General features: G+C 37.1%; 1 protein-coding gene across 1 annotated transcript in view; it reads right to left on the reverse strand.

The window, feature by feature from the left end:
* SUCLG2 (succinate-CoA ligase GDP-forming subunit beta) overlaps positions 1-15,984 on the reverse strand; it is a 131,674-nt gene that overhangs the window by 67,542 nt on the left and 48,148 nt on the right. The window contains exons 3-4 of the mRNA XM_037383339.1: positions 4,949-5,048; positions 4,730-4,820 (exon numbers count right to left, since the gene is read on the reverse strand). Of these exons, the coding sequence (XP_037239236.1) occupies positions 4,730-4,820; positions 4,949-5,048 (191 nt within the window). The remainder of the gene's footprint in view (positions 1-4,729; positions 4,821-4,948; positions 5,049-15,984) is intronic.

The raw sequence follows: 15,984 nt of genomic DNA on the forward strand, positions 1-15,984 counted from the left end.
ATCACTCAATGAAACGGTGAAACTCATTCTGTCAGTCAGCAGTTCAAACTCCTTAGATCTGAGGCATGTATACACCTGCAGTTTAAAAGTCTGCCTACCCAGCAGGATGTGCTCAATCAAATAAGTATTCCCGGGGTTTTCATAGTTCAAGGACTGTAAACAAGAAAGATGCGCTATACTTTCAGCCAAGTCGCGTTTTTGACATTCTACTCTGGAGTACATAAGAAAGAATGTACATACCTTCTGCCTGGCTGTACATCTTAACAGAACAGGAAAAAAAAAAAAAAAGAAGTAAGAGACAAGGAATTAAATAAAGCCTTCTGTGCTCAGAATGGAAGGAAAGATGCTATTTCTTTATTGGTTTTTTTTTGACTTGCAAGAAATTTGCTTTAGAATAATTTTGTGGCCTTCTACATTTACCTTGCTTTATTCATAGAACATAGGGTGATGTAAAAGAATGGTTCAAATAAGCAACTGTTCAAAAGCAAACTACAGAAAACTAGGGTGCAGGAGACAACTAAGAATGCAGAAAACTACCGTACTACTTAAAAGCATTTAACTATTTTAGGCTACTATAAAGGGATGCTAAAAGCCAACTTCAGAAACAGCTTGGCTACCTGCCAAGTTTTGTCAAATTAACAAGCAAAGATATGGAAAATATCCTTGATTTGCTACTATTAGACTTTTTACCTGCATGCATGTTTTCACCTTCTTACATATCTTGCATCAATGTACCTGAAAAATGCGAGTCAATTGCTTTAGACATAGGTCAAATAAAACTAACTGGTCCTACTGGATCTTGTCTGAGCTGTTCAGACAGTTGCCACAGTGCTCAGGATCAGGGCCAGACTTAGGATGGGAATCCCCCCAACAAGTCTTGAGGAATACATCTGCAAGCACTGCAGGTGGAACTTACATTATTAAATCAGGTATCTTTCCAACTGCTACTTCCGACTCGAGTGATTTTCCTCACTATTCCTAATTAAACATTGTCAAATACCTCTCCATCTTAATTCACATAACTATTTGGAGTCCATCTACTTTGTAGTAGGCAAGCTTACTGTAGAGTAAAAATTGTCAGTTTGTGCAACATCTCCCACTTCTCCCAGCAAAAATGTTACTTTCCGTCACCATCCTCCCGGTTTCATGCAGAGCAAAGACAGAGAAATTGGTGCTCAAGGTCTTTAAATGTTATTTGTTAAAGTCTACCTAACACTCACATGACAAACTAACGCAAACACATTAATGATCAGTTAAAAGCAGTGAAATTAAATCTACTGGCTCTTGACTCTTCTGATATTTTATCTGTTTTGCTTATGATAAAGAATATGAAGTGTCATTATCTGTTTACCACAGAGGTTTATATTTAAAATGTCCTGGGGAAAAAACATTTTTCTTCAAAACTTCCTGATAACTTCAAGCTGTCCTTCTTAAAAACAAATCATTACTTAAACTTTTAAGTCAGACATCTAATTTCAGGAGGGTAACTATAACAGCTCTTTTATATTGAATCAAGTATTCAAAATGTTAATTTTGTTATTGCTTGGAGAGAAAACACAGGTAGCAAATTCTCAGGTTGTTACGATAAGAGAAGACTGCCTTCTCAGATAACCAGGCTCTCCAAATTCCAAGCTGCCATAAGAGGATTTTATGTAAACTCACAAAATAGCTTCCAAGTTATGGGGGAAGTGAGGAGACTGCTCTTTATTTGAGAAACATCAATCTAAAGAAGCATGAACATGCTTTACATTCTGCACTAGCTAAGAAAGCAAGCTGAAAACTCCATTTGCTCCTCCCACAATTATTCTCGATGTAGAAAATTTCTATCTTTCATTCCTTCCTTAAAAATACATGTAAAAGCTATGTGTCTTCTCTCCCTTGACTTGACACTAGCTATCGATTGTCTCACAGAAAGTGACTTAAAAAAAATAAATATTTTTCAGAAGAAAAATAGTTTAAGACATGAGCTCATTCAGACTTTCTGGAACACTAAAAAGTTTTAAAACCACAAAACCTAAACCCATGCCTTTCCTTTTCTTCCTGAACTGCAATTTCTTTAAGTACGTGTACACAGCCATATTCTTACATACACACACAGAGAAAGCATATGCCCTAGAAAACAATAAAAACACCAGCTATAAATTCTCAATTTTCCCAGTGTTCCTAGCAAGCTCAAAGAGTCTGTCTGGCATTTTCTATGCACTGACTACCCACTGCATTAAATGATATCTTAGACATAGAAAAACGTATACTTTTAATTATAATTCTATAGTTTGCCCCTTGATTAAAATCTCAGTGTTTGACATTGTAGTCCTGATACTATAAACCCGAATGCCTCGACTCTTTTAAACAATTTGAAGATCCTGGAGTGAGCTAGCTTTGGAAAATATAAACGCTTTTAAAACACATTCATTTTTCTGGGAAATGGTCTTTTGATGACCTAGACATAATTTTAAACATGCTTTCTTCACTAACAAGCAATGGGGAAACCAACAGCATACTGTTGGCTAAACTGTTATGTAATTATTTAAACTGGGGTATATGCTTTTACTATAAATTACCAATAATCAGGATCTCAACACCAAAAAATATAAAACATACTATTACCTTGTTACATATGTGTGCGATGAAGATATGTATTGGCCTAGTGCTTTTAAAACCCAAGTCCACAGTCAGAATGGAAGTCTGTGACAATAGACGATCACCTCCCAGTGAACAGCATCACACTAATTTAGCATGGATCAACATTAAAATACTTGGAAGCTGTGTCCTGAAAAATTTCCATGTAACTCTACAGTAAAGGGAAAATACAGAGTCTATCAAGGCTATATACTTTCCTGTACCACCAAAATACATACCTGAAGTTCAGTAGTGCAAACTTCACCTTAAACCCCACATTAGCCCTAGCTGCCTACTCTTGACCATTGTTTATATACAAGTTACGTGTGAATGGGGAGGAAAGCAATTACACGTTAAATCCTCTATAGCTATTCTATACATGGTACAGAGGTAATCTTAATATAAATACTTTGAATAATCCATTTTAAAAAACTCCAATACCCACACCTTTCTTTCATTTCTACCAATTTCAATGAAAGTAATCAGAATTGAATATGTAAATGAATGAACAGGCTTGCACTTAGACAAAAGAGTGAAATTTCCTGTATTGATGTATCCAACGTAGGTCAACTAGGGCAAAAAGAATTTATAAAAGCAAGCTGCTTTTACAATACAAATTTTTCAAAGCAGAGTGCTTTAATATGGGAAATGTACATCCTTTTTTATATCCTTAGTATTATCACTATCTCTGACAGGCATGCCTTAATGGTAATACTGTTCATTCTTTTTAATATCTTGTATTTCTTTTTAACAGCAACTATGAGAAGTGATGCTAATCTGCTCTTCTTGCTCCCCAAGAGAAGAACTACCTGAGCCCTCATTAGACAGTATCTTTCTAGACAGGTGTTCCCCTCCTATGCTAATATACCAAGCTGTTCACAATATATTAGAAGTGAACTGCAGTTCTTATCAGCTCATGCGAAATTATCTCCTGGCATCAAATACAGCGTAGCTCATGACCACACACCTGTATGAAGATCCTTGCTCAGTAAAACAAAGCAAGAGATAAAAATGTTTACAGTAGGTAGGCAACTGCTAGGGTTTTCCAACTTACAAGATTTTTTTAAGGTAAAGGGGAATCTTGCTAAAGGGCTACCTATGCTCCTCTTCTTTAGGCCAACACAGAACAATAAATTGGTTTTGAAGCGAATCTTCGCACCTTGCAGCATGCATCATCACAGATAAATGAACTACCACATATTAGCTGAACCACTACCAGGACCACATTTTACTCTCTATCTGCAACAAGTTAGGAAAAATCTATTTTTAGGCACCTGTGGGGTTTTTTGTTGTTGTTGTCTGTTTAATTGAGATTGTTCTCACGCAAACCTTTCAATACTTAAAGGGAGCTTATGGGGACATATTTGTTAGTAGGGCCTGCTGTGATACTACAAGGGGTAATGGTTTTAAAATAAAAGAGTGTAATTTCAGATTAGATATAAGGAATAGTTTTTTTACAATGAGAGTGGTGAAACAATGGAATATTTGCCCAGAGAGGTAGTAGATGCTCCATCCCTGGAAACATTCAAGGTCAGGTTGGATGGAACTCTGAGCAACCTGATCAAGTTGAAGATGTCCCTGCTTATTGCAGGGGGTGGTGGTGGAATAAACTACCTTTAAGGACCCTTCCAACCCAAGCCTTTCTATAACTCTGTGATTCTAAGAAAGTCATCTGTCACTGTCTTTAGTAACAGTGGCCCAAAGCTAAGGGTGAATAAAATACGGATGATATTACTACAGGTAATCATGTACACATTACTTCTCTAGGCAGAACGTCAGTAAGAGTGTACAGTTAATGCTATATACAGTTATGCTAGCATTTAGTATGTATTCTATGAAGAATGAACCTATGACAAAAGACTGCCTTCAACACAGGGAGCAGAAATCATTTTATTTTTCCACCACTAGGTATGCTGAAATTGATAGGTAAAATACATACACACAGAAGAAGAAAAAAGTAACATTTTTTTTTCTTTCATCAGCTAGCTGCAGTCAATCAGGCATTGGAGAAGGAATTAAAAAAAAACAAATTTATGTCATGCGCCCCAGCATATTAATGCAAAATTGCAGCTGAACACAGTTCTCAACTTTCAAGAGGCAAAAATCTTACCTTTTTAACTGTCACACCATCCTTTGGAGTTTGCTTTGTTGACAGATTGTACCCAATCATCTGTTTAGCAAGCTGTTCAACAATCTCGGGGCTACAAACAAAGGAAAAAGGTTGGTTTATTGAAAGATATTAAAAGAAACAGTCACATAGATATTGTAAACAGCTTGAATATTGCAACAGAAACAATTTATTTATGCTTTCTTAATTTTAAAGACTTACTCTTTAGTTAGATGAACTCCTCCTTTTAATCCACTATTGAAAATACCTTTTCCTCTCCCTCCAGCCAGAATCTGTGCCTTCAGAACAATTTCCTTTGCCTCTGTAGAAGAAAAACACATTGCTTTTCTATCATGTGTAATTTATCACGCTTGTTAGTGTAAGTCTAAAAAACATTTCCAGGTTAGACTCTTTAAAAACAGAGAGAAGTTTTTCCATAACTAGTGAGCAATAAAACAAGAGTAAATTCAGCTTTTTTCTAACATAACCTTGCAAAAAAGGATTTTTCAAGGAAGTTAAATGGTAAATACACAAACTTTCAGCTGGATAGATATGTCATTATTTAGATCTAACCCGTGCCATTAATGCATGTGGTCTGCACAACCAATCCTATAACCAGCATACAATTTAACAGCTTACACTCTGGCACAGTTCTTAAAACGTGAATCAGATCATATTTTGCCTTAAATGCACAACAAACAAATGATCATCAAGGAAAATAAATTCCATTCCTTGCTCTCAACACACGTAAGCAAACCTATGGATGTGGTCCCAAAAGCAGCAATCCCTGCCTCCAAGTAACTGTGAAAACATGTTCATCTGTTTGTGAGGCATCACTTGAATCTTTGGCAATTGGAGGGTAACAGTAGCTTAGTAACAGCAAAGTGCAGCAAGACACAGTGACAAAAGCAACTGCACCAAGACCTACATTCCAAATAGAAGCAATCCTGACATCCCTAAGGAAGGTGAAAAGGGGAAAAGAAAAAACATCAACCAACCAACCACATCACTTATGATCTCTGCAGCTGCACGGACCATAGCAGCTCCTTGAAGCATAAAGGCCTGCCAGGTGCCTGTAAGGTGTTCATTTATACTAAGTATTGTCACTTTGCACATTTACCATAATACCACCAGGTATTTTGTGAAGTCTAAGATCCTAACTTTATCACAGCATTAAGCATGCCTAGAAAAGGCTAACCTTGCTACCCTTTTTTGAAGACTGTGAAAATCTGTGATTTCAGTGATGTATGGATTAGGTCACACCCTGAATCACAAGATCCTAATGTAAGTATGCAAGAAAACATGAGTATTTGTTGTTAAACTGGCAAGACAAATTTATGGTTTAAGTTGCACAGAGGACATGAATACTTTCACTCAAACAAACACAAGCTTTCTACACTCCTATTACATAAAACCATTTTACAGATGATTAAATATTACGTTTAGAGGTGTGGCAAGTTTTGGTGCAGACCTGCTCTGACACGGCATCACCTCAAAGTTCCGGTGTAATAAATGTCAACAACCGGAAAAGAAGCTGGATCTTAGGATAGAATAAATCTTATGAAATAAATATTGTATTTCTTGTGATAAAACAGAAAGGCATTTTTAACACAGCTGTTGGAGGTACTGCACTAAGAGATACCTGTTTTCCAAGCTTCTCAAGGCAAAATCCTTCCACACGTTTATCCATCCAGTAACATTTGACATATATCATTCTGAACCTCAAAAGCCCTCTCCTTGAAAATACTTCATACATTCCAATATATTCATGTTCTAGGCTCCCTATTATTCATGCCACTGCAAGACAGATAACAAGGAAATTTAAATGCAACAAAAAGTTTTATATCAAGTATTTCCTAAGCACACAAATTATTAAGATGAATTAAAACTATAAATCACTTTCCAACCTACAGAAGCAAACTCTAAAATCACAACAGCTGCTGTGATAAAGGATCTAATACAGTATTCTTAATAGATACTGCAAGTATTTAATTAGATCAGTTTTAGGTGCCAACCATCCCGACAATGTGAGTTTTGATTGTCACTGATATGGGATATCAATTATGTGAGTGATCATTATCCTCATTCCTAACCGGCATGCTACAGGAGTGCTGATTATCTCCATTTGGCTACAACAAATGAAGGGAGAGAAAGGAATTAATGTGTACGTTTTTATAATCCACCAGAGGACTATCAAGGCAATACAATAACTTCAGAAAAACAACTATCAAAAACATAAACAAGCACACTAGACAGTAAGCATAACCATGTAAAGATTAGACCTGAGGAACTAATCAATATGGCAGCTCAGCAGGGCACAGTACAGCAGGTTCTCCTTGTCCTGGGGGAAACCAACAGGAAGCAATTTAATTCAACAGTTATTTGCCCGAGCTCTCTAAAATGAAGTAAACCAGCCAGATCTTATTTTACAGTTACTAGGCTTGATCATTCAGTACTTACCAAGCTGATTCAGTACTTAACATCACCATTGCATTTAAAGAGCTGATTTCTGGAAATGCCCAAAGTTTTTATGTTATCCCCTGCCTGAATTTCCAAATTATGTTACAAAAGACCACCCCAAAAGAAAAAAAAAAAAAAGTGGGTTTAGCTGGAATATATGAAGTAACTCACTTTCACTTGTAGGGTCCAATAAAAACAGATTAAAAAAAGAAATCTAAAAAAAGGTCTGCAAAGTCAGCATTAAACCAATTAAAAACAAAACCATGTAATTAATTTCCATCAGCATCTTTCCAAATTGCTGTAGTAACACTGGAAAAATGTTTAAGCAGGGCTGTGCGGTTATAAATACTGGATTTTAAGAGAACCTAGCACAAGCAACATGTCTTTACACTGCCATAAACTGTAGTGCAATGTTTTCAACAGCAGTGCATTTGGCAATTAAAGGCTTCAATGAACTTCTGTGTATGTCCACTGACAACCCTTTGTGTAAATTAAAAAAAACCCCACAAAACAAAACCACAAACCCCCCCAAGAAACAGAAATATCAAAACTGACTGCTTCTTACGTATGCATAGATATATTTTTTTTTTGTCATAATACAAAAAAAAAGACTGCTTTTAAGTGTCGCTAATTTAGCAGCAAATGGCCACAAACTGCTCCATGCAGATTAATGATGAATTTCTGGAAACAGCATGTGTTCTTAACTAATTATAGCTTGAATACATTAATATCTCAGGCTTAACAGTTTATTCACTCATTCTTTTATTTGTCTTTTTTACATTCATCTACAGAAAAAGAGAGACATGAACATTTCCACAGTCCTTTAAAAAAATGGAGCAAAATACATCTTGCCCCTAAGTCAGATGCCAATAAATAAGCGAGACCTTTACTTCTCAGTTTAAGATTTCACAACTGTAGTTGGGTCTAAGCACATTTCTAAAAAAACTTAAATCCAACCACACAGAAAAAAAAAGCCTGAAGTACTTTTCTTTTAAATAAATTCAGATGTTTCAGCAGGACAGAATATAACACTCTGAGGGACAAGCATCCCCGATGCTGGATTCAACAATGTACCCCCTTCTCTTCAGTCAGCGCTGTGAATACATGTGGCAGCGATACTCCTTGCAATTGTAATAGGCTCAGTTCTATAATAAAAAGCCTATTTAAAATCAATAAAATCAGTCCTGCTTTTGGGAGCTATGATTACTCCGGTCCACTGGTACTGCTTGCAGCAAAAATGAACAGCTTGTCCTCAGCCCACTGCTGTGTATATTTAACTACTGAATCCTTGATCATGAAACAATATACTGAGAACCATAGTTCTGCTAGTTATACGGTATGCTAATTTATTACCTGTGAACAACTTTCCATTATTATTGATACGACTGTGTGATTGCAAATTAGGCGTGTTAGTAATTACATTAAAATGTGCTGCAGCTTATCAAAAATAAACTAGTGTAGAGAACAGACAATGTAAGACTGCATGCTAATAGGCTTCACTCTTGCCCATTTCTGAACAAAAGATTTTCTATCAGAGAGTACTTGGGACTACTTTGGCAAGGCACGCTACACTACAGAATTAGAGCACAGGACTGAAAGGGAGGTCTCACACAAAATCCTAATCACGTTGCTGCCACACCATATGACTTTCAACAGTTCTGCTTCTCTATCCGCAGGGGCTCTGTGAAAATTAATTAGCGTCTGCACCTCTTTTAAAAATGCAGGACCCGATTCAGTATTACATTAGTGTATTTTTACCCCTGTGTAAGGCAAGTGATCACAAAAGGGCTGACTCCAAACCCTGGCAGCACCGTAAGTACAGCAGCAACAACAAAGCATCACTGGAAAACGCACTGACCTCTCTTGCGATGAGCTTAATATACATTGCAAAATAGATGGAAGCAACCCAGTGTCATGGGAGCAGTGCAATGAAGACAATTGAGGATGTGTCAAATCAAGGTCTTACGAAGTACTGTCTCCTTACTGACCCAAACGTGAGAATAAACACAGAGTTTATAAATACACGAGAGCTGTTTCTACAAAGGCAGCAGGGGTTAACAAGACTCCTCCACCCTTCAGTATGCACAGGACCACCCCAGTCTGGCATGGACAGGCAGATACTAACTAGTTGCAAGAACTTTGCTAGATGGGGTATATGAACCTGCAACCAGATCCAAAATCTCCACCTCTATGAAGAGGCAGAGGCCAACCTGATGATGTATTTACCTGGTAAGGCTCTTCTGAGGGACACAAATCTCTGTTACGCTTGGGCATGTGCAACTTTAAGCCTCCTTTTGGCCAGGCAAGCTTTAGTCACCATCTTTTTCATGGTTGTCTAGAATATTATTCTACTAAGGACTGGCAGAGACTCCCATGGGATGACCAGTTCCACTCCCAACCACCTATGCTGGACACCGATTTCCTAAGACAGTAAATTCCGTGCTTCCCTTCCCAAAGCAAGGCTTTACCGGCACTCTGCTTTATAACTTAGCTTTCATAACATGGGAGTGGAGGAAAACAAGGCAAACATTACAGATCTTTTCTGAAAGCAATTATAATTCATTTTGGATAGCACAAGAACTATAAAGATATCAATACAACCCAGAACGCCTACACGCTGTTCCTACTTCAGTTTCCTCACCAGTGTTGATGTAAAACTGCAAATGCTCCAGTATCATGTAAGGGTTCTAGACAACTTCCCCCAGACTGCATCTCCACAGCTTAGAGCTTGTCTTCCAAAAAAACGTGGTTCGCCTTACAAGTGCTGGAAGGGTCAAGCTTGGGTTGATTTAATTTTCTTTTTTTTGCCTACCTCTAGCTGATCCATCAGTAAGGAAACCTGCTTTTGGGGGGTCTTATCTGTCCTGTTCTGTTATTGTTGCTTGCTTCTTTCTTGTTTTAATGCTACCACTACCACCTGAGTTTCTAACTTACCTTTGGGAAAGACTGGCTATAATTAATTTTCCAAATTTCAGCCATCCTGTTATACTGCTCAAGCAAGATCCTGTCAGGTGCTTATTACTTTTTAACAATACCCCTGTCCAGAGACACTCTGGTATACTTACTTCAGCACAAGAAAGAAGGAAGAAGTATAAAAGCTATAAGGAAGATCATAATAAACACAATACAATATTAAAAAAAAGGTAATAAAGTCTAATTCCCAAACTGAGCACTGTATCTTAAAGTTGCTGTAATAACTTATCACATTTGGGTCTCTTTACACAAACTCGCTCTGAAATCTGAGACAGCTTTTCCCAAGGAGCAAGGATTGCTACCACTTCCATGGCTCCCCATCTTCGGAGAACCCCGGGGATGCAGCACCTGACACAGCTCCCACGCTCTGCCAAGTAAGCAGATTGAGATGGGAAAAAGAAGCCATCCACAAATTACCTCCCACATCTACAAAAAAATTATGGTGTGCTTAAAAGTCTTTAGCATGAAGTTAAACAATAGCTTTTTTTACCCCTTTAATTTTAATTTAAACTCTCTTCCTCTGTTATTTTCATTCTTCTATCACTAAAAAGTATTACGTTTTTACACGCCTAGTTTTACAACCTTTGGTTTTCAGACTAGTCTAGAATTAAAGTTAAATAAATCATCCTTTTTATAACTCCATACTTTTGAATATATTGTATACTTATTGCTAGATTATAAGCCTCATTAAAATCTATAATGATAAATTAGTCAGTCTCTTGATTCTGTCACTGCTGTTATTAATTGCTTTCATAACCATTACTACACACTTCACAGGTGATAAAAATTTTAAAGCTAGATAAAATCACCTAAGCTAAAGCTCACTCTTAATATTGCACTCTTAAACCTTCCCAGAGTAAAAGTAATCAAGTATGCACATGTCCTACATTTAAGTTAAACCTGATAAATTACTTATACAGCAGTCTTATACAGGAGCCTCACTAGATCTGGCAGCACCACTATAATGCGCAGAAAAAGGTGCAAATTAAGGAAGGGATAAAAAAAAAATAAATGTTTATGTGCTTGTTTAAAACTCCATGGGATGTCTTATTTTGGATATTTTCCAGCCTTTAACATTTTCTTTTTTTCAATGCAGGTTCTCATTTTTAATGTAGATTTCCTCTGTAATAGACACAGGGTGTAGGAAAAGTACTATTTGCCACATTTGCTTAAAAACACAAGAGATGTGGTTTGAAAACTCAGTCAGGAGAGGAACAAGTTCTTCATTTGACGGCAGAACACTGAAGCGTACTGACAATGAGCAAAAGCTCGCAGGCAACATCCATTCTATGGGTAAAACAGAGGAGGCCACTTTCTCTAACATGCAACGTCAACCTGGCATCCTGCACCATCCTGCATAGGGAACACCGAACAACATGGAAAAATCCATGCAAACGGACAATGTTCTTCTGTCATTACACCCATCGGTTTCATTCTTGCAACTTTTAGACTTCATAATATTATGTTATGCCAAAGTCAATACAAATTATGATTTCACTTTAAGAGACCGTAAAAGCAAGCAAAGAACACTTTTCCTTGTGTATTAGTTGAGCTCCCTATTACCTGACACCACCATGGAAGCTTCTCGGGATAATCTATTATACACTGAGAAATCTGGGCATGCAATGGCACGGGGTTTAGTAGACCTGTTTTTCTTACAAATACAAAATACATAGATACATCACAAGACTTGCTTTCTAAAACAACTGTCATTCAAAATTTGACATTTTCCCAGATTTTTAGCAAGTTATTTCTCTCCTTCCTTCCCTTTTCCCTCAACTACAAAAAAAATATGTTGTAGTGGAATGAATATACTGACAGTTTTCTTTGCATCTTTACCTTTGAAAGCTTACAAGGATTTCAAGTTTTCTTTGCCAATATCCTATAAACTTTTTTTTTTTTTTTTTTTAATAAAACACATTTTGAAGTTAGCAGACTCAGGCAGCTCAACTGTGTCCTAAATTCTTGCTTGAATACCATAACACCATTTGTTTTAATGCAATTCAGAGAACAGGTTTTATGCAATCTGTAGTGTTGAAGTCAAGCAGTCATTAAGAACAAACACTGTTCTCACCCCTAGCTGCAACAATACACACACCTGTTTTCCTGGAACACTTTCAAAATTTCATTCTTTGCGATTATGTATAAGGTACAAAAGACACAAAGCCTTCTCTGACTGATTCTAATTCTGTTATCATTACTGAACTGCGGAGATGATTTTGAAAAATCTGTATGTAGCGTAGAAAAGATAAAAATTAAGGAACATACATTCGTTTTTTCATAATTCACTTTAAATCATAAAAGAACTGTTGTAGTGGGGGATGTTTTCAAACATGGGGCACAAAATAAGAAAAATAAGCAAGTAACCAGGGAATTCACGTGGTAAAAAAGCAAGTAACTAGGCAGAGAGTAAAGACAACCGCAGCATCACCACTATTACTTAAGAAGTGTTAACAAATTCATAATGTAGTATCTGGCAGGTAAACCCCGTTCAAGTACAGACTTGATAACTAGCCCTTTTCTGAGTACAGTCTTTACATACAAGCCTGCTATGCCCAGCAAGATCCTTAGAAAATAAACATTACAATGGAGGGCAAAACTAAAAGAAACTTGGAGCACATCGCACCACGGTTGGGTGCAGAACCAACAGCCTTCAAAAGCATGAGAAACAGGCCACGTACTAAAAGGGAGGCATCTGAAGGTGGAGCAGCTCTAGATCCAATTTCCACAAGTTTGCCACTACTAGGGCTGGGCTATGTCCCTTCAAAGGGTTTCATCATCTATTTACTGCCTTGGAAACAACAGGACAAAGTGACCTGACAGCTTAACATGTGCATGCACCGCCCAGCCTCAGGGGACTTCCCTGCTTCCATGGTACTCAACGTCACATCAGCTGTGACCACATCAGTGGTCGTTTCTCCTCTTTACGGTAATTTACATTGACACAATACCGATGCTTTCATCAAACAGGTAGTTATCTGGTAAATTTTAAGCGTACACTACTGCTAGCTTGGCATTTGAGTGCATGCATAAATATCTCCCTGAGTGGGACTTGGCCATGTTTTCTGAAGAAATTCTTACTGAAGCTCCAGACCTAAAGCTCTTCTACAGTTTGCATTTTTACCCAAAGCAATGAACATACTCAATAGCTCTTAGCTGAAAATTTACATTTTTAGCAAAATTAACATTTCCCTCCCAGAGACAATTACCATTAAACTATTCTGCTCTACCTCTTAGCCTTACATCCCTTAGTTTTTGCTTCACTGTGCAGGGCTGCATTAGATACCACACAGTTTGCTCTTCAAACCATAAATAAATCAACCTACACCCAAAACTAGAAACATGTGAAAGAATAGCAAATCTGGCAGTATTTTGATCTGAATCAAGCCCAGTAGATTGAAATGTCCTCCAGTAGTCCAATTCATTATCCAACTATGTGGAAGACATTAAGCAAAAAGCGTTCAGTGTATTGCTCAAATAATTTATTGAGCCTCTGAAGAAAATAATGCTAGACTGGTCATTATCTGGGAAACATCTGGATGGGAAAATGATCACATACAAGAATTTATGTCTGCTTCAGTAGTGCTAAAGACAGAAAGTTGGAAAGCTTTACTTTGGAGCTGCTATTATACCTATGCCCTTGTTTCCTGGCCCTAATTTTGAAGCAAGAGGAAAAAATTACACTGGTTTGCCACCCTCCACCAAAAACCAAACCCCCAACACCCTCTGCAACAGACACGCCCCCCCCCAAAAAAAAAACAACCACCACCAACCCCCAATTAACAACAACCACCCCCTCACCCCTTACCTTCTGCACATTAAAAAGAACTACTTATGGATAGGAATTACATACTTAAAAGAGGATATTTTTAAGACCACAGTATTTACCACTCAAATGTAGTCTCATTTACAGAGGTGTTTTCTATTTGAAGAAAAAAAGAATATCTGACTCCACAATGAAAATAAGCACTATGGCATTTTAAGGAAAAAAATATTTTTTTCCAGCATGGCTTCTAATAGACGTCTAATAGCAGGTGTAAAATCCAGATGAAGTAAAAGCTAATAACAGAGGTGCTGGGCAGAGGGCTTGCACAAGGCTATGTGATATTTAAGTTCTTTTGCTGATATATGCAGGGCTTAAGTGATGAACAGGCCATCTGGAGTAGCAGTGAATTTCACCCAGAGTGAAAAGGGAAAAAAAAAAAAAACCATCAAGAAGAAAACTATCTGAATTGGTTCTGATGTTTCATTCCTGCCAAGTGGAGGTTAACTAATCGGAGACTTCTGGGCAAAAGGTTGATAATTTCCGTAACTCCAGTTCTAGAAAACAGAGTTATCCAAATTTGAAACAGACAGAGAAAGCTCACCACAGAAAGGTTTAAAGATGACAAAAGGCAATGAAATACAAAAAGGAACATTCATTTAAAAGAGAAACACTACAACTAGAAAAATAAGCATATTTATTTCTGGATATATTTTCCTGCAGAGTTTGCTTAAAATCCTTCTCAGGATTACTGATGGTAGTTTTCATGATATCTAGCTTTTCATTTCTTAAAACCCCTTCTGCATTAAGCTGTACAAAAAGAAATATTTTAGCCCTCTGGCAACTGGTAAATATTAACTATTGTAGGCAGATGAAGTTTCGTCTGTGGTAAGCACAACTGTTTATAACTTTATGTCAGATAATACCAGTCATAACCTAAGCACAACTAACAAGGGAGAAGACATACTGTCATCCTCCTCTTAAATTTTGTTTACTCATAGCATATGTGAAATAGAAGTGGTTGCCAAAATAATCTAATATTGGAAAAAGGTTAGGAGGAGATCCATTATAAAAATCTGTTAATAGTTAATTCAATATTCCAGACTTAATTATTCCACAAAAAGGACACTGATTAACGACACACTGGTGAATTCAGATTTAAAGCCCAAAAAATTTGTTTAGAAGATAAGGTGTCAAATCTTTATTACCTGAATGATGTCCTTTTTACAGCCTCATAAAGTTATCCAACCTATACAATTCCTTCATATGCATGCAGTGTGCCAGGTCATTCAACATAAAACCATCCAGAACGCATCCCTAACAATGCATCCGTGCCAATGGTAATTAGTCTTCTAAGAAAAAAAGCACTTCCTTTAGATATTTTTTCTGGGTTTCTTTTTTGATCTGTGATATTTTTCTTAATATCACACCATCTGCAGACACTTTTCAAAAACACTGGAGAAAGGCAATTTAGGGAACGTTCAAGATAAGGGATGTGGGACAGGGACAGGGAGGTGGGGGCGCAGAGTGCCACTTTTCATAGCTGTATAAAGTTTACGGTCTTTCATCTTGGGTGACTTCTTTTTTACACCATTGTATTAAACGTCTTCGGTGTTCTCTGGTAGAAGCAAGCTAATGCAAACTTTACAAATTCAGCTTGAAGACTAACTGTCTATCAGGGGAAGGTTAAGAGAGAGAAAAAAAAAGAAAAAAAAAAAAAAAAAGAGGTTTAAATTGTTACCACTACTCATGGAACAGAAACCATAAAAGAGACATAAGCTTGCAATGAGTGAGTTGGGTGGATCAAACAAGTTTCTACTTGCTTAGCATCATGAAGAAAGATTAAAGTAAATAACAGAACAAAAAGCCTTTTATGCCCTGAGATGAGCCTGTAATTCATGAACCTAGAAGAAAATATTAATAATTTAGATCACACTGTAATGCAGTTATCAAAATACATGTTGTATCCTTGATTTTAACCAGTAGCTTGTTAGCTGAACCATTCATGACCGTGCACTGTAGCAGCACACGCAGCTTCTCTTCTTGTTTCAGCCTCTCTGTC

Source organism: Falco rusticolus, chromosome 4 (assembly GCF_015220075.1).
Source record: "Falco rusticolus isolate bFalRus1 chromosome 4, bFalRus1.pri, whole genome shotgun sequence".
NCBI classification, from domain to species: Eukaryota; Metazoa; Chordata; class Aves; order Falconiformes; family Falconidae; genus Falco; species Falco rusticolus.